The sequence below is a fragment of the Sesamum indicum genome, linkage group LG3, assembly GCF_026168435.1.
Source record: "Sesamum indicum cultivar Baizhima isolate 11 linkage group LG3, ASM2616843v1, whole genome shotgun sequence".
Classification (NCBI taxonomy): domain Eukaryota; kingdom Viridiplantae; phylum Streptophyta; class Magnoliopsida; order Lamiales; family Pedaliaceae; genus Sesamum; species Sesamum indicum.
Window position 1 is genome coordinate 25,394,243 of NC_142659.1, and position 19,576 is coordinate 25,413,818.

The 19,576-nt window shown below is 33.9% G+C and overlaps 1 protein-coding gene across 2 annotated transcripts; it reads left to right on the forward strand.

Annotated features, from left to right (window-relative positions):
• The first annotated feature begins 4,393 nt into the window (after positions 1-4,393).
• On the forward strand, positions 4,394-14,867 carry LOC105158753 (ENTH/VHS family protein). Of its 2 annotated transcripts, XM_020692819.2 has the most exons (15): positions 4,394-4,602; positions 4,689-4,777; positions 5,138-5,224; positions 5,537-5,588; positions 5,780-5,859; positions 5,943-6,021; positions 6,298-6,381; positions 6,471-6,616; positions 8,312-8,671; positions 10,045-10,086; positions 10,183-10,287; positions 10,360-10,592; positions 11,696-11,907; positions 12,918-13,899; positions 13,983-14,867. In XM_020692819.2, exons 3-15 carry the CDS (start codon positions 5,190-5,192, stop codon positions 14,459-14,461), a joined length of 2,889 nt encoding a protein of 962 aa, XP_020548478.1. In that variant the 5' UTR covers positions 4,394-4,602; positions 4,689-4,777; positions 5,138-5,189; the 3' UTR covers positions 14,462-14,867. The 2 variants fall into 2 exon arrangements, with proteins under 2 accessions (XP_020548478.1, XP_011073903.1); XM_011075601.3 differs by lacking the exon at positions 4,689-4,777.
• The last annotated feature ends 4,709 nt before the right edge of the window (positions 14,868-19,576 follow it).

Consider the following 19,576-nt stretch of genomic DNA (forward strand, 5'->3'; position numbering starts at 1 on the left):
AAGTTACTGGACCTAAACAAAAATGGACATAGTTATCGGACTAAAATTACAATTAAGAATATTTAGCGAACTAAAATAATATTTTTCCCCCTATAATCGTATACTTCTTAATTCGTTTACTTCTATTAAATGGGTGATGTGACTATATTTAATTAAATAAATAATTATAAAATTTGGGATTATTTACTTTGGTCTGTTATGTTTTAAAGTTAAAAATTAATAAAATGTTTACTTGATATGATAAATTTGTATTAAAGGCTAAATAACTTTGTTGTCGCTCTTCTGTTTTTAAGTCAATTTGAAAATTCCCCATAGCATAGATAAATTAGTAAAATTAGTAAATTAAAACATAAATAATGGGTAACAAATTACGTATAATTTTATAAACTACATTATTAAAATAAAATTGCAAATATAAATTATTCACTATTACTAAATAAATATGTAGAAATATTACTAAAATTACAAACAAAAATTATTCACTATTACTAAATATTGCTATATTAAAAACCACCTAAAATAAAATCACCAACAAAAAAATAACCGAATTAAAATTACCAATATAATTTGTGAAGGTAAATGCAAGTGAATAATTGGGGACATAAAAGACATTTCAAGTCATTGTCCAATAACCATTATTATCGTGATAATTCAACCCAACAAAGTTGGTGGGATGAGTTACGGAGCTTCTACAGTAAATAATATCGAACTCAAGCTATTATATCATGCTTCACTCTCTCAAAGTAAACAACAAACTATTCTATACTATTTGGCTTATACAAACTAATCAAACAAAGTAAATATGATCTTAAAGTATAAAAGATTACAACCCCCTCTCTGATAACAACTCCTTCTTTGACTACAGCTCGCCTCCCAGGGAGTTGTGGAGGAATTACTAATGGTTAGGAGACATAGGCCTCCTCAAAATCCTAGTATTGGTTGAAAAGATTCAAAGGAGTTCATCTTGGCTGAGGGATCCTAGCGAAATAAGAGTCCCGCTCTTCCAAGGATCTGACCACTTGGACATCCATATCACTTTCCGATTGAGTAGCTTTTAGCCACCTGGACAAGTGCTCTTTTGGTGGATAGGGTGGCGTTCGACCCCCTAGATTCCTGAGTCACTGGTTTTCCTCTTAGGCCCTGTCCTAATTAAGCCCTAGTTGGGGGAAAGGTTCCTAAGGGCCTTCCCAAAGCTTCTTGCTCCATTTGATCTCCTGAATATGTTGTTGGGCTAGTTATAATGCAATGGGACTTTAAAAAATTATTCAATATAGTGTTGGACATGAATACATATAGAACACGTGTTGGACACGACATGTGCATGTCCGAAAATATAAAATAATAATAATAAATAGGCGTGTCCGACACATTATGTAGGCATAGGGGTTAATAAAAAGAAAGAGAACTAATTCATTCCTCTCAAACTAAAAGTTCTAGGATGAAATTATTAAAAATTAGATAGATGGTCATAATGACTTAACTAATTTAAATATTAAAAAAAATTTATTGCGTAATTTTTAAAATAAGTTGATTATGTATACTTTTGAAACCACATTTGGTTAAAAGCGTAGATATACGACATGATTATTTTATATTTTATCTTGATATTTTTCATATTGCAAATTTTAATTTTATGAGAAATTGAGAATATATATAATAAATATATATTTCTAGCGGTGTAAGTTTCCTAATTTTTTCAAATTTTTTGTGTGGTCGTGTCAGTGTCGTGTCATGTCCTAATTTGTTTATATTTTTTGTGTGACCGGTGTTCATATCATATAGTATCCGTGTCGCATTGTTCATCATAGTGGGCTAGTGTTATTTTCCAACAGTCATATTAGAGGCATTTTAATCATAAAAGAAAAAAATCATACAAGACCCCAAAACTGTCCCCAAAACGCACCATTCACACGTACAGTTTTTTACTTATTATCAAATCACATAGAAATTTTTTTATCTAATTTAAAAAAAAAAGAGAAAAATAAATAAGAATTTAGCCTGAAATTTATTCATGTATCCCAATCCCCTTTTAATATTTTTCTTTTTTGTATAAGAATATGGATAAATATGCCATCATTTGCTGCCTAAAAATATACTCCTAAAAGTGGGTACAACCCAATGGCTTAAATTCACGTTGTGTTTATTCTTTCTATCACTACTAAAGCATTGATTCCTTCATCACTAAAAAATGGTCTCATCCTTATAAATATTATGATTCCTTTTTGTTGTGTCTATCCCATGTACAATATCTAATATCGAATAATATAATTTATTTTTTATTTTAATTTTAATAGATATGAAATCCCTTTAAATAAGAAGAAAGTTCAAATCCTCCCTCATCGGAGCTTTTAGAAAACAGGTAATTTACTTTTTTATATGTCTTATTCGCGTAAAATACCCTTTTTATTTAGCAGTTATTTTGTGCCCATTTATCATTTCACAAATATTAGCCATTCATTATTGTACACTATTAGAACGTGACACGCACTATGCCTGTGCAATAAATTTAAAAAAATATAAATAACTCTTACATTTTACTAAAATTTTTGCTGTGTATATTTGGCCTCGTTTATTATATTGAATGGGATATAAAATAATGCGAGATTAAATGTAGGATAAAATAGTCTGAGACTAATTGTATGTTGTTTATTTTATTTAATAAAAATATTAGGATAAATAAATATGTTTATAATGTGAAATAAAATTAATCAAAACTATAAATATCCATAAAACCACACATTTTTATACATATTTTATTGTTTAGTATATATATAGAGATTAAATACTAATATATGTGTGATAGGATAGGTTTGAGATATGTATTGGGATTGAGTTAAAATTGATTATTTTAAGTGGTACAATTTTATGTATTACTCGAATAATGGATATAACTAATATAATATTTACTTTAGACAATAATTTGGGATTGAGATATGGATTAATTTATTTTTTTCCAAAATAAATTCTGATTTTTTTTGTCTGGAAGTGTTCATAATTAGTTTTTTTTTTTTTTTTGCTAAAAATGCAATATTAAGTATATTTTATTATATGAATTTGTTTATATTGACTTTTTGGTTAAGATGCAATATTAACTTTTATACACAATATCATTGACTGTCACTGATTAAAATGCAACATATAACTAGTTAAATTTATTTACAGAATTATATAAAATTATAAAAGTTAAATATATAATTATATAATATAATTTATATAAAAGTTATATATATATATATATATATATATATGTACAGATAGAGACAGATGGCGGACGAGATTGGGGAGGAAGAGGCGCACGGCACGGTGGTCGGAGATGGAGGGGTGAGGTGAGTGGCGCCAGGCAAGACAAGGGAAGAGACGAACTGGGCTCTACACTTTACTTGTATCTTCAAGAAAAAAGGCGTGAAAATTGTGGATAAGCCATGATTTCCTCTTATCTCTAGCTTGATCAACACGTTTTTGGTTGGAAGATAACTCCTTTGACATGAATACTCATATTCTGTGAGGAGTTCAGAGTCTTGCGGGCGCCTTATTTCTCCTAGGCTGAGTTTGGAAGGCAGGCCTGTGGTCTGGTAAAGTCGTGTACTGGGTTCCTTTTTGGGTCGAGCTTGGCAATCTTCCCGTGGGTCGTCCTCGTCATGGGCTGATGAGCCCTAGTTGGGCTGTAAATCTCTTATTGGGCCAAGTGCTTTTAGGCCATACACATCAAATATGATTTTATATAAAATACATAAATTAATTTTAATTTTATTAAGTTTAGTTACGAATAAAAATAGAGGGTAAATAATCTTTTAATTTTAATAATTTTACTGAGGAATAATTTATATATTAATTAAATAATTTAAATACTTTAATTATTAAAAGGTGCAATTTTAGATAGAGATTCAATAAAAAAAAAGTTAATATAATAATTTATATTTAAATTAAAAACTAGATAAATAATAAAAAAATATATGAAGTCATATTACTCATCTTAAAGAAAATAACTTTAACACTCCTTCTACTTTTTGATAATTATAGAAACACCCTAAGAGCATTTCCATTCTGAAAAAATTATTTTAAAAGTTGACTTAGTCAATGGGACATTTTTTGAATTTTAAATGCTGTTAGGGGTGATTTCTGTAAATTTTCAAAAGGAAGGAATGATTTGTGTAAAAAGATAATGTATGAGGGGCATAAATGTAATTATTATTTATAATTATGATGCAATTATAGAATGAAAACTTTCCTTAGGACCAAAATACCCTTGCGTGTGTCTATGCTGTCCCCAACACTATTTGAAGAGGGTGTGACCGCCCCCCCACCCCACCAACAACATTTTACATTTCAAACGCTTATTTGTTTAATTTAATTTAATTTCATTATTTAGTGCTATTTAATTGAAATAATTTTTCAGTATTTCCAGCAAAAGACAGCTCCCCCCATTCAACTCGACGAATTTTCTTTGCTGGGCACCTCTTTTTCCTTTTCGTTTCGCTTTTTTCGCAACCCATTTTTCTCTCTCTCTCTCTGGATATCTCGACAGCCATCAACCCCATTTCTTCCTCTCCCCCCCCCCTCTCTGATCTGGTATACTGTTGGAGGAGGCTGTCAATACCTGAGGTATGATCATTTTCTTTTTCTCAAGATTTTTGTTGTTCAATTCATTTTAACTATTGGGATCTTCAATTTTCTTTATACGGTTCCAGATCTCGTTTCCCCGAGCTGTGTTTGTGAAAATCAGCTTGTCTATTTGATATTGGTCATCCAGATCTGTATTGTCAAATTGGCGTGGCAGGTTACGTTAAAAGATTCATTTATTTCTGGGGAATTTGGTCGCTTTTCGTACATTGTTATTATGTTGTGCTTGTTTATGTATAGGTTATGTGTGTTGCTGATTTTAACTTTTGTTGGTAATTGGTAATTCTGATTCACGATGGTTATTTGTTGGAATGATAATATCTCGTGTCAATTTCGTTTTTCATGGTTTAATTTAATTGATCCAAGTGAAATGAGGGATTGGGAATATATTACTTTGGCAATGATATTTCTCGTGTTGAAAGTTCTCATTGTGATTCAATGAAGAGAAGATTTGAATAAAATATGAATGCATGTTCTGCTCCATCTGAGTGATTTCTGTTCCCTTTCCGCTGTGCAGGCAATAATTTGAAAAGGGTTTGCTAATTTGGCTTCTCCCAAGCCAAGGTGAAATGAAGAAGGCTTTTGATCAAACTGTCCGCGACCTGTGAGTTCCGTTTTTTAACTGATCTGCATGCTATATTGTCACTGCACTTTATTCCATGGATTATTTTATGTCTGTTATTGTATCTTGGCTTAAGATTCTTCTGTGTAAATAAGTGTTCATCTGGAAGATACTAGTTGGATACTTTTGTGCCGTTTCTGAATGATTGAGCTTGAAATGTTTGGCATCAATTGGTTTTGCTAATACTAATCTGTTATTGTTTTCCTTAATTAAGTGTAACAGTTTTTTTTAAGATCCTTCTCTTAGTTTCCATACGAAGCATTTCTTATGAATGTTTTATATGTTCTTTTGCAGTAAGAGAGGTGTCAACAAGAAAGTTCTTAAAGTTCCTTCAATTGAACAAAAGGTGATTACTTTCTTTTCTTGCCTGATTGACTTTTATTTCCTTATCTTGTGTTGCAATCTTGTCTGTTTTGTATGAAAAAGTGTTTGGCCAGTTTACTTCTGAAAATCATTATAGGGTTGTCAAATGAGCTCTATGTTGCCTAATTCTTCTTGTCGGTTTAAGTGGTCATTGGTGAGTGTTTTTGTTTCCAGGTTCTTGATGCAACTAGCAACGAGCCTTGGGGTCCTCATGGATCACTTCTCGCTGATATTGCTCAGGCAACAAGAAACTAGTAAGTTCTAACTGATTCAGTTAAAGTACTTCATGGGGGTTACATTTCATTTAGAAGGGTACTCATTTTTGAGTTTTTAACAGTCACGAGTATCAGATGATCATGTCGGTAATCTGGAAACGTACAAATGATACTGGAAAAAATTGGCGGCATGTGTACAAGGTTTGTTTTCCATAATTTGAGAATATGGACTCGTTTAATTTTTATATAGATGTTGAAGCTCCCTCAGATACAAATGCAGCAAGATTCAACTGATTTCTTTTAGCCAATTGTAGTAAAGCGATATCCCTGTTAAGGACTAGTTTTTTGATTTCTTGACCAAATGCTGAATCTGGTGCCATTTGTGCTTCATGGTTGTTGCATCTGTTGACAGTGATGCTCTTGTAGCAGCTCATTTTCTCACAGTCAAACAAGTCTTTGTTCTGCTGGTTTTTGCAGGCTTTGACTGTTTTGGAGTACTTGGTAGCCCATGGGTCTGAGCGTGTCATAGATGACATCAGGGAGCATGCATATCAAATATCAGTTAATTCCTTATCATCTGAATTCTATTTCCTTGGAGCTTCTCAGAAAAGTAAATTAACACGTGGCATTTATGTTCTCTCTTGTGATAGACATTGTCAGATTTTCAGTATATTGATTCCAGTGGAAAAGACCAAGGAAACAATGTTAGAAAGAAATCTCAGAGTCTTGTAGTTCTTGTAAACGACAAGGAAAGAATACAAGAAGTTCGTCAGAAGGCTGCTGCCAATAGGGACAAGTAAGCAACCATAGCATGTGTTTTGACCGCATAGTTCACATATGCTGGCTGTTCAACTTGTACTTGTGTTTTGAATTAGTTTCCTTGGTGATCCTCGTCCTTACTATTTGATGTCGAACAGTCGCCTATCTTCTTCTGTCATCATATGGCTATTTGGCCTTTGCCATACTTTTGTTTCCTTTGCCATACTTCTGTTGGAAGTTAATGATTTCATGTACACTAGTAGTAAATGCTCATGCCTGACTATGACTTCATCTAGATCAACACTCACTTTGACTTTTATTCTTATGTTTCATGCTTAAAAGTTATGCCTTTGTTTGATATCTGATGATATCTGCTTGTGATAATGTTGGTAGACATAAATTCAATTATCTAGCATTGAATTTCTGGTGTTGAAATGGCTCATGGTTCAACATTGAATTGTTATGTGCCCAGGGATTTGGCTTTGCAGCTGTGGCCCCTGCCCTGTTCTTATGTCCTCTATGCTATAGTTTCTTCGGACTTTCACAATTCACCTGTTTTTTAGGGGCTTTGTTTTCCGGTTTAGTATTTAGATCCCATGAGTAGAAAAAAATTCTTTACATCCTTCAGTTTAGAAATAATATTGGTGCCGTCTAATTTTCTTACATTGTTACTTGGCATCATGGCAAACTTAGTTGGTGCATTTTTTAGGACTAAGTAAACAACAGAGGAAAGTTGTAACAAGAGAAAATGACAATTGAACTATCACAACTCTCTTTTATTTGTAAGTCAAGAGATAATTCAAAACAAAAGAAGGTAGGTAAAAGGCAAAGACTGATAATATTGATTTCTTCTCTTCTTCACAATGTGGGAGCAAGTATTTTGGGTTTATGATGGCTCTGTGATTGGAAAACCTGAAGTTTTCCGTATATGACATAGCAATCTGCAATATGGTTGCCAAAACTCCTGTAAGTGGTGTTTGTATGGGTATTGCTCCAGCAGGACTATGATCTGTCTATAATTATCTTTAGCTCGAATTCAGGATATTGCATTATGTTTGTTCTTTCAATTTGCGGATGATGGATATGGGTTATACTGTCTTAACAGCGAGCAGTCTAAAGTTAAGATATTAGAATAGATCCCTAACTTTTCTCTTTGAGTAATATTGTTTTTGTAGGCTGGTGCTGCAAACCTCAAATCACTTAAACTTATGAAAATTTGTCTTGTGGTAGAAGATTACAGTTTTGGATCCCTAACTCTTCTCTTTGAGTAATATTGGTTTTGTAGGCTGGTGCTGCAAACCTCAAATCACTTAAGCTTATGGAAATTTGTCTTGTGGTAGAAGATTACAGTTTTGGTATATTATAGTGTCATTGACCTAGGTCCTGAGTATGGTTCGGGAGAAGAGTAATAAGTTTAAATGCTTGGTATTCTTAATAAACTTGATTGTGAATGATTTCTGTCATGGAAATCCTATTTCTGTTTCTTCTTTCTTCCATGTTTTCGTTTTTCTTTATGTGTTTGTTTTACAGTTTCTTATGTTGGCGTACCTCTGTGGTTTGGAGTCATTAATGTTTGATTTTCTTTCTTAAATATGAAGTATTTATTGCTTCCCAGTTTGTGTACATTTTGTGCAAGTACAGTATGCTTGGTGATTAGCTCATTAGCATAAACCAAATAAATATCTAGTTGTCAATTAATGAAAATTTCTTTTATTTATTAATATTTGAATAGGTTCCGCAGCACCCCCACGGGTAGCATGTATCGTCCTGGTGGATATGGAGACAGATATGATGATGATCGTTATGAAGGCCGGTATGGAAATCGGGATGATGACAGGAATGGCTATGGAAGAGAGAGAGATTGGGGTTCCAGGGATGAAGACAGATATGGTCGGCACGGAGATTCATATGGCCGTGAGGGAGACAGGTATAGCAGAGATTACGAGGAGCGTTATGGCCGAGATGGGTACAGGGATGATGATTACCGAGGCAGAAGTCAGACCGTTGATGATTATCACTATGGGTCCAGAAGTAGAAGTGCTGATCAAGATAGGAATCGTGCGAATGATGATGATGGCCAATACTCTTCCCGGTTTGTTGAATTCCTATATTCCCAAATTCAAATGAAATTATGTTGTTAATGTTTTATATTTCGTTTTACTTGGAGAGTACAGTATATCTGCTGCTGGTTTGTACGGATAGAGTTGAAAAAATTATGATAACTTGGTAGGTATTCATGGAATTTCATAGAAAGTTAATGGAACTATATGAACGATATAGGTTGTATGAGTTCAAGTTAGAATTTTTGGTTCCTGCATAAGTAGCATTTTTGAAAATTGTGGTAACAAGTGTCAGTTTTGCTCTGTATTCTAGGAATTGATTTCTTAAGTTTTAGTTCAAAAACTGATTCAAATAAATTTTCAACTGTAGGCAAAAGAGTTGTGATCAGTATAAATTAAGCAAAATGAGAATAGTAATTATCAAAATATGATAATGAGATTATAATACGATTTGACGGCCACTCACAAAGAAAGAACTAGTTATTGGGAGATCATGAAGTCTTTCCAAGTGAAGTTTGATGGGTGCTTCTTAAGACCATCTGTTTATTTCTATTAATCCACCAACAACATAAAGAAAGTAGAAAAATGATAAAGCTTGTGAAGAAAGTTACACTCATGAGTTGAGAGTGTGAAAAAAAAATACTTTGATTCTATCTGCATTCCATTCTTCTAGAATAGTACAGTTGTCATTTGGATGGTAGAGTATGAAATGACAAAATATAAGTTGTATCAAAGGTAATAGTGTTACATGTGACAAACACTGTCTAAGGAACCTCAAAGCCAATATCTTTTGCTGCCAAAACTGTTTGGATTCACTTTCTGGTGCAATGCGAGCTTCCTGTTTAAATGCATTGCTACATGAGACTGAGCATGCTAAATTCAGTTGTTTAGTTTGTCTGATATATTTACCAAGAGCTGGGGGGTTGCTTGATCTTTTTATATTGTTGTGTTATGTTATTTTTTTTTTCCGAGTGAAAAAAAGAGATTTCAGGCGGGCGGGGAACATTGAACTTGACATCCGGTACAAGAGACAAATTGAGCCTCACAGCAGAAATAGAAGATAAATCATTAAGGCTCATTCTAGTACATACTACATAATGCCAACGCATGGAAGCTTGGTAGCCCTCATCAGAGTTTTCAATTTAGGTCTCAGTGAAGCTGTCAGATCCATTTAGATTAACTGTGTAGTTACAACCTGCCCCACATCTATAGTCCAATCCATAGTCCCTTTGAGTGATATGTCGCCTATGTATCTCCACAAAATTAGACTGATGGCTAGGACTGTGCTTATCAAATTCAAAGCCACTTTGAGTGAGATATGTCTAGGTTGTTTTATCTTTTTAATAGCGAAAATAACCATATCTGGATTTATAAGAAATTTCCAAATTGTATTATTTTTTCTCAGGGGAAGTGGCGCCAAAGCTGATGATCATTCTCAAGATGGAAGGTACTTTAAGTGGGCCTGTTTCTATCTGTTGTTTCTTGTTCCTGTAAACATTTGTTAACTGAAATAATTTGATTTTTCCAATCCTAAAATCGGCAGCGTGGGCAAGAGACTTGATCAAAAGTATTCAGGGCAAAATGTTGGTGCACCTCCTAGTTATGAGGATGCTGTTGGTGCTACCCGCAGTCCTTCTTATAGTGAAAGGTAACAAGCTTCTGTCTATAGCCTAAATGCTGTTTGACAGTTTCAGTAATGGTTCTTATTTTGTATTGACAGGGATGGAGAATCTTCACTAGGATATGGCCCTAAAGCATCCTCTCCAAAAGTTGCTAGTCCAAGCTATGCAGCAACAGCTGCTGCTCCAGCCCCTGCTCCCGCTTCACCACCTGCTCCTGCTTCAGCGTCCGTCCCAGCTTCAGCTTCTCCTCCTGCTGCTCAGCCTACAGCTCAATCTGTCAACAAGGAAGTCGATGGATTTGATGAATTTGACCCTAGGGGTTCATTTACAGGTAAAGAAATATCAATATTAGGAACTGCATAGTATTATTTTACTTAGTTGTCACCTTCTGGTTACTGGATTCTTTTGTTTGATTGAGTGAGTAGATGGTTGATAAGCACCATGATGATTATGGTCATGTGCCTGCTGAGATCATGCCATACTAATTATCATTTTCATAATAATTTAGAATTGAACATTAAATGATTTGCCGGTTTATCTAGATGTTAATGGGTTACATTGTCAACGTAATTATGAACGCATGAGGACTTGTCAGAAGCTAAATGTTAATCTAAATAGCTCAAATTAGGAACTTAATTTCTATCTCCTTTGTTAGTTTACCTTTTTACTATTGCAACTAGCATATGAAAAAACTAATGATGTTATCAACATAGCTTAAAGGATTAATTTCATTCTTGATTTTGGCCTTGTTACCATTTCACAAAACACAATAAAAAGCCTAAGGATGAGACTTGGATTGTGTTTCTGGAGCATGCATTTCTTTCAAATACAAGCTTCCAGTTGGTTTGTTTTTTTTCTCAAATGTGGTAAACTTTGGATTCCACATAATCAAGTTCCTTCATCATCCCTTGTAAATTCAGTTCTAGTGAAAATTGAACAGAAGTTGCTCAGTAATTAGTCTACACTGAAAATGAACTGTTACTTTGGAAATATTTCATACGGAAAATATTCGTTCACAAATTTTTGGTTAAGCGAGATATCATTCAGATTTGGTTTTTACATAACTTGCATCGATTCTCTCTTGTGGTGGGGAAACTAGAGTTTCTTTTCGACAAAGAGCTCAATATTTCAATACAACCAAACAACTGAAACTTTTTTCCCTCTATCCCTTCGCCCATTTTGTTCAAGCTGACTTTCACGAAAAATCTTGCCTATTTCAAGTATGTAAAATTCTGTTTTGGTAACCTTTCCTATAACAAGTGGAAAAGGACTGACATACCCAACAGCAATGGGTATGGTGTCATATAAGATCTTTATGTATTCCTCAATCTGGCTTGATCAAGATATTTTTGCATTTTTGACTTATTGCTGTTGTAAGCTACCAGATATTAAAAGACTAATTTGCCTTTAAAAATTTTTCAAATCTTTGTATAGCTGCCCCAACTACATCAAATGGTACTGCTCCTGCTACATCTGGTGTGGAAATGGATTTACTGGGTTCTTTGTCTGAGTCCTTTTCCGCCAACCCCTTGGCTCTTGTGCCTGCTAGCCCGCTTGCCATGACCCCTGAAGCTAATGCCTCAGCAAGCTTTAATTCTGATCACGCATTTGCAGCTGCATCATCACCATCCATGATCAATAATCAGGTAGGTTATGTGTATAGATTTGCATGAACTGATTATTTGTTACTTCTCCTGACTGTTTTTAGCATTTTCCATAATGGGAAGGTGAATCTCTTATTAACTAGTATGACCTTTTGAAGTTGGACGGTGTAAGGGTCCACTGTTTGATCATTTGACCTTTTCGTCTTATTTTCTATCATTAGTTCTTCTTTTATACCCAGAATTTCTGTTGTGATCTGGCAGAAATATATTGTTGAATCACAAGTATGATATGCATTGCAAACTAATATTGTTGCCAATTTACTCTTTTAGGTAACTTATTGGAGTTTAATCATTTACAATAGTTGCTTGTTTGGCTAACCATTTTAGTAATACTTGCTTCTTATAGCCTTTATACTAATTTATGTCACCTCTTTTGGTCAACCCCTCTCCAAAAAGTTTGAAAAAACTGTGGGATGGGTATGTGCACCTTTGATGAAGCTTGTTTTAGTTGCCTCTCATTGCCATTGTTTCCTGCTGTTTCTGTTCTCAACACTCTTTTTTACTCATGCATGCTCATGCACACATGAGGATTCATAATTCGGAAAGTAGGCATTTAACTATAAGGAGCCCGGAAATAATTTGACTGTCCCAGTCAATTCTCACAATTGTATAGAATGATACTTGTTTTTTGTAGCATTTCTTCTAGTTTCCCACTTTGTTTGTTGTGACCCCTCTGCTGAAATGTTAAAGCTGCACCTCGGCAATGAAAGTTGTTTTATTAACTTCTAATGCCATTGTTTTCACCTGTCACATTTAATGTAAACACAGTTGTTTTTTTTACCTCATTCATGTTCATGCACTACTGTGTAGTAAGAAATTCAGAAACTAGACATTGAGTGTAGGTGCCTGATAAAGAATTTTAGCTAAACTGTAGATGTCCTTGTTAACAAAACTGTTGGAAATTTTGATAATGCTCCTCATTGTTGTCCCTTGATGTGTTGTATTGATATGTCAATGCATTTCCAGAATTAAGTATATAGCTCTTTTTGCAGTCCTTTGATGATCCATTTGGAGATGGTCCATTTAAAGCTGTTCCTTCGACCGACAGTCCATCAGTTCAACAACAGGTCACCACATCCACTAATTCCTTTGCTACAAACTCCATTCAAACCCTTGATGTGCCACAACAAGTTCCTCAGAAAGCACCAACTGAATTTGGGGGTACTTTTTACGATGGAGCTTACATGCAGTCAGGTGCTTCTGGCGTGCAACCTCCTGCAAGCCCACAGTTTGCGCAACAGGAGTTGTCAAATCCCAACCTGGATATTGATATATTAGCAGATATTCTCCCACCATCTGCATCTGCATCCTTTGTCAATCCGCCGGCTGGTTATTCGGTTCCACCCAGCCAATCTATGTCTCATGGTGGCTTTTCTCAACCAAATCAACCTGCAACACAGTCAGCTTTACCATCTCTGACTGCACATGAAAACAGTTTCCAATCACAAACCAGCCAGCCTGCAGGATTTCCTACTCAACTTGGCCAGCCTTCATTACAAACAAATTATCCTCTTCAATCAGCAGAATCTGTTTCCCAGAAAGGTTTTGCAACTCAGACCATGGCTTTGACCTTCCCAGTGCAAGCTAGTCAAGCATCACAGATGGGGTTCCATGCTCAGAGTGGTTCTACCCAGCCGAATCTGCCAAATCCCAACTTCTATGGGACTTACCATTCACAATCAGTATCTACAGGCCCAGCTGCAGCCTACATGGTTCCTCCTAGTTCCACTGGACTCACTACTCAGCACAATTTGTTTTCACAATCCGGTTCTGCAGTTCCTATAGCTTCACAAATGGGGCCTCAAGCTCCACAAATGCAACCAAGCAGCCTCACGGCTGCAGCATCAACTAATCCATCTGTAGCAGGTTCTTCTGCTATAGTTCCTCAATCATCAAAAGACAAGTTTGAGACAAAATCCACTGTTTGGGCTGACACTCTGAGCCGTGGACTGGTCAATTTGAATATTTCTGGACGTAAGGATTTACAGTTTAGTATTCTTATTGCACTCACCCACATATATATACCATTTATTTAATACTAAATTTTTCCTGTGCAGCGAAAACAAATCCATTGGCTGATATTGGAGTTGATTTTGATGCCATAAATCGCAAGGATAAAAGGATGGAAAAACCTACTACAACCACAGTGACATCCACAGTTACCATGGGCAAAGCCATGGGATCTGGTTCTGGAATGGGACGTGCTGGTGCTGGTGCTCTCAGGCCTCCGTCGAATCCAATGGTGGGTTCTGGTATGAATATTGGAATGTCTGGTGGTCCAGGCGCTCCCATGGGCATGGGAGGCTACGGAGTAAGTCAGCCAATTGGAAGCGGAATGGGAATGGGAATGGGCATGGGCATGGGGATGAATATGCCTGGAAATATGGGTGTTGGAATGGGTATGGGTATGGGCCAGGGAATGAACATGCAACAGCAGATGGGATTTCCTCCCGGATCTGCTGTTCCTGGAGGTTATAATCATGCAATGGGAACTGGAAATTATGGTCAACAGCCATATGGCGGTGGCTACCGGTGAGCAGAAGTCACAACAAATTAGTGGGCATCAAGAAGGTGATGTTGTGGTTGTTTTATAGAGAAAATGAGTCAACCATAAATGTGTTTTACTATTAGTTGTACGATGATGCGGCCAGCTCTAAAGTTTTTGTTCACTTGTAATTGTCATTTCGATGTTTGTAGCGAGTGTGTGTGTATTCATACTTTCAGTTTTACATACAGTACCTCTATTCTATTTTTGGGTCATAATGAGCTCTTTATGTGCCCCATAGTTCTTATAGCGGCTGCGACATGATCTTGTATATTATCAAACATCAAGGGTAACCTTTCTTAGGTGACCTCTTTTTGTTATGTCATTTCTATATGTTTTGCATTGTCAATTGGGTACACTTACCTTTGAATAAATACAAGAATTCATTTATCTTTAAGCTTTTGTGGTTTTGGCTTATCACTGTTCTTGCTTGATCATTTTTTGGATTCTATTGTCAACTTTTTTATGCTTTTGCACACTGCAAAGTTTGAATAAGGTGATAGCTTTTGGTTAGAATTGGACGAAACTGCCAATTTGAGCTTGAATTTAGATTCTGATGCAGTCATTGAAGCATTTGTGACTGCTTGTATGTTTAGGTTAAAATACACCCGAAAGAAAACAGATTTTCGCGTTCTAAAGCAATGGTTTAAAACTTGGACTGTTGATCGGACATTTATTAATAAGATTTTTAAATTTTGGATATGTTAAATTATATTAGTATAATATTAGTTTATTTATTTTTTAATATAAAATGAAAAGAAGAGTTATTAAGTGAAATTATAAAAATTAATTTTTTCTTCTCAATCTGTTTTTCGTGTACCAAACAAGGGAAGAGATTTACTCTCCTAATTATAACAAATAATTTGAAGGAAAAATATTATTCTTTCCCTTCCTCTTTCACTTCTCCTCTTCTTTCAACTTCTTTTTTCCTCTCACTTGAACCAAACAAATCTTAAAATCTCAAAACTTGATAGTAAAATTACTATATTAAAATATTTAAGTCAAGAATTAAAATAAAAGAATTGCATAAATAACAAAAATAACAAACTATTTATCATTATAATTTTGGTTCTACTTCGGACCCCCTCTGAAAATGTAAAATTACACTTATCCTAATTTTTTTTTGAAATTACACTTACAACACCACTCTGAAGATTTATCGTTCACATCTATTCCCCCTCATTAGGGTTTGGACAAAAAATGCTAAGGTTAGTAAAAAAAAATTACAGAAAATTTCAATTCTACCTTTCATTCACCAGTCCTATATAATAATTTTGTACTTCTTCTAAAGAGAATGTAATAATGTTAACCTCACTCCATATATATATATATATATATCATATTTATTACTTTATAGGTATAAACATATAAGGAAAATGTTAAATGAAAAATAAAAAATTTATGTTATTTTTTTTTTGTCCAAACCCTAACAGAAGGGGGACGGAGAATTTTCAAAAAAAGTATAATTTTATATTTTTAGAGGAACTTAAGTATAATTAACCATCATAATTAAGTTATAAATAAATTTGTTGTCCATAAATAGTTTGCATCCTCAAATTTTAAAATAATATATAAATCTTATTCTATTAATTATGATTTAATTAGCAATTTACGTAATCATATGAAATAAAAATTTAATTAGATTATGGGTTTAATGAGTTTGTTCAATTATTAATATATAATTTAAATAATTAGTATAGTGTGGGTGTTGATTTATTAATATTTTTTTGAATTTTTATATAAAATGTCATGATTCAATTTTAAATTTAATTTTAAATTGTATCAAATTTGAAATTTTTTTTTTCAGAAAAGCTCATGAAGAAGAGAGTTTAAGAGAAATCCAAAATGAAGTAGAGCTTGTTGGAAAAATAACAACACTTTAGTCACATTCATAATATATATATATATATATATCATCATCATCATCAACAAGACTATGAATACTATCATACTGAATAAACGAAAGCAGTAAATTAGCTCAAACGAGTTGTATAACAACAACTTATCACTAGATATACCTTTCAATTAATTATGCTTCCATCAGTTAGCTCAGCATCTTCGTCCAAATATTCCATCGGATCATCTTTTGGATCATCTTCTGGTTCCTCAAGATGCATCTCAACAAGTTGATCCAGAGTCTCTCTAGGCTCGACTACTTCGTTGCGAAATTGATGGTTTTCTTGGTTGAGTTGATTTAACTCATCTTCATGTTCAATTTTCAGGGCTTCGATTTTCCATTGAAGTCTTGAATTTTTCTGGTCCAGTTCATCAGCGTTTATTTCAGACCAATGAAAGTAGTACGCCTGTCTGGATAGATTGTTCCTTAGTTCTTTCATTTCGTCAAGTTTGTCACATAATTGCCTTTGTTACTCGGCAATGAGATTGGTGAAATGATTGTCGGAGTTTCATGAACGTAATGGGTTGGCAGGAATGGTGAAGACATTTCAACTAAAAATCCTAGAACGAAATTCTGCTTGTTTTGAAGAAATTAAACATCTCATGCTTTGGGTACAATGTTACTTCTCTCAGGATATGACGGTTCTATTTTTCAGTATTGCACTATACTGCAAAACACCTCGAACAATACTCAGCTGACCAGAAAACTTACAGAAAATCGAATTAGTAGAGAGAGAAAAGGCATAAGAACTTTTCTGTTGTTGTGTTTCTTTCTGGCTATGTGTTTGAAGTGTGGGATGAACAACCTTTTATAGGCTCTAGCAGCAGCAACATACTTAATATAGAATTAAAAACGGAAAGTTCTCAGTAGAAACGTCAGAAACGTTTATTCAATTTCAGATTCTGCGGTTTTAGATTTTAAAAAAGATAAACTACAATGATCTCCCCTAAGGTTTGTCATAATTACGAATACCCCTTAGTTGTTTGAAAATTATAAATACCCTCCTTGATGTTTGATAAAATTTATAATCCTTAGATTAGGGTATGAAATTGTCAATTTTGCCCTTACTATAATTTTTTTATTTTTTTTTAAAATTAAAAACTTATAAAAAAATCGAATGGGATGGATGAAAATTATTCACTTAGTCCATAAAAAAATTTCAAAAAATTTCAAAAAATAAATAAAATTATAATTTTTAATCCATAAGGGTATTTTGGTCAGTTCACCACAAAAAAATGGGTGAAAACTTAACGGATTGGGTTAATTGTTAGATGACCATTAAAATAAAAAAATATTAATAATTTTTTAAACAATAAGGGGGTATTTGTAATTATACCAAACCTCAGGGGAGCTCATTGTAATTTACCCTTAAAAAAATGATTTCAAAAGTTTTGCTGCAAAACAATCTTATATTGAGATTCAAACATTCACCTTAACGCTCAAAGCCATGGCCGGTCGAGCGGACAATACAAATAGAGCAACTCCATGTTCACTCTAGTCTTTTTTCTGTCTCTCTCTCCATACATATATGTATATACACAAATTATATATATACACATACAAGTTAAAGCGAAATCACACATATAAACACACATTTTAACACACACACTCACACCTTACGAACACACATTCACCCAAAGTTTCCAATTCAGATGAGGAATTTTTTAGATTTTAGTTATTATTAATTTATATAATTATATTATTTAATTAGTCGATTTGCTAATTATAATTTATATTGATCGATGAACTGTTTAATTGGAATATTTTATGAATCTGACTATTTAAATTAAAGTTGGTTAATTAATTTATTTTATGAGTTTGACTATTTAAATTAGAGTTGGTTAATTAATTATAAAGTTGCATTTGAAAATATTATATTTACTGAAAAGAAAAATGAGATTTTTGAAATGTAATTTATAGTCGTAGTGCCGTTTGAGAGTGCTATATATTACGTCAATTGGGAATGAACAAAGTAATTGCCTATTTTAATAAGAATAGAAAAAACTGAATAAGAATTATTATATTCTGACTATACTTTTTTTCTTGAGGTTCTTGTTAAAAATGAATTGTAATTTTTTTTTACCTTGTCTTTTTTACAGGTAACATACATTCATCATATAACGTTCTGAGGTTCGATTTTTTTCTCCACCACAATTCTACTTGGTGCTGGAGTTTTTACTTGGATGATACTACTACTTCGCTTTAGGATACGTGTTGCTTCCAAGTGGTGCTTCTTACATCAAAGTCTGTAAGTCGAACTAGTAATATTATTTAGTCGTTATCATATTGTTACTTTCTTTACATCTTTTTTCCCTCCTTTTTTTTTTTTTTGGGTAGATGATATATTATTTGTTAAGGCATCAATGAATTAAAATTATAATAAAGAAAGTTATAGTCATGGATAAACTATTTTATATATGTTTTGTTAGAAGGCCTTTTTTTCTTTACTCGCCTTAGGACCACTAAAATATCAGGAACGAGCCTGGTCTGGGGGAGGGGGTGATGACAACGGTGACGACTAAGGGGAAAAGGAGAGGGGGAAGGGGGAGAGAGATTTGAAGGGAGGGGGAGCAATGAGGGAGGCAAATACGGTGGCGACGAGAGAACGAAGGGGGTGCTAGTTGTGAGGAAAGGGGGAGGGGAGGTGATGGCTGAGGGGGAAGGCGGAAGGGAGAGGAGAAACAAATCTGAATGAGGGCGAGTCGAGGCGGATCAACATTAGGCAAGGGAGGGGGTTGGCTGAGGAAGCGATGAAGGTGCGGGGTATTGGGAAGAAGAAAGGAAAAAAAATTAAAAATTATATCATTATAAATATTAATATATTGTATTTTATATATAAACTAAATATTTTAATGCTTAAGCTCAAATAAAATCACACAAGCGTGTGCATGGTACTGTAGTCCTTGGGGGGGGGGGGTTGCCTATTCTAAACACAGAAGAGTAAATTACTATTTTTTTTTGTAGGATTTTTTTTTCTTTTTTGCTAATACATAATGGTAAATTGTATTTTGTTTCCATTTATATATCGTACATTAATACCATCCAGTTTAATAAACATGGCCTATTCTATGTTTACTTTGTTGGGTATGATTAATGTGTAATAGATAATTGTATTATTTAATTGGGGATACATAGTGATAGGATAAATTTATTTAAGATTAGGATTAATTTGTGATAATTTAACCCTTATTTACTTCAATAGTTAGAAT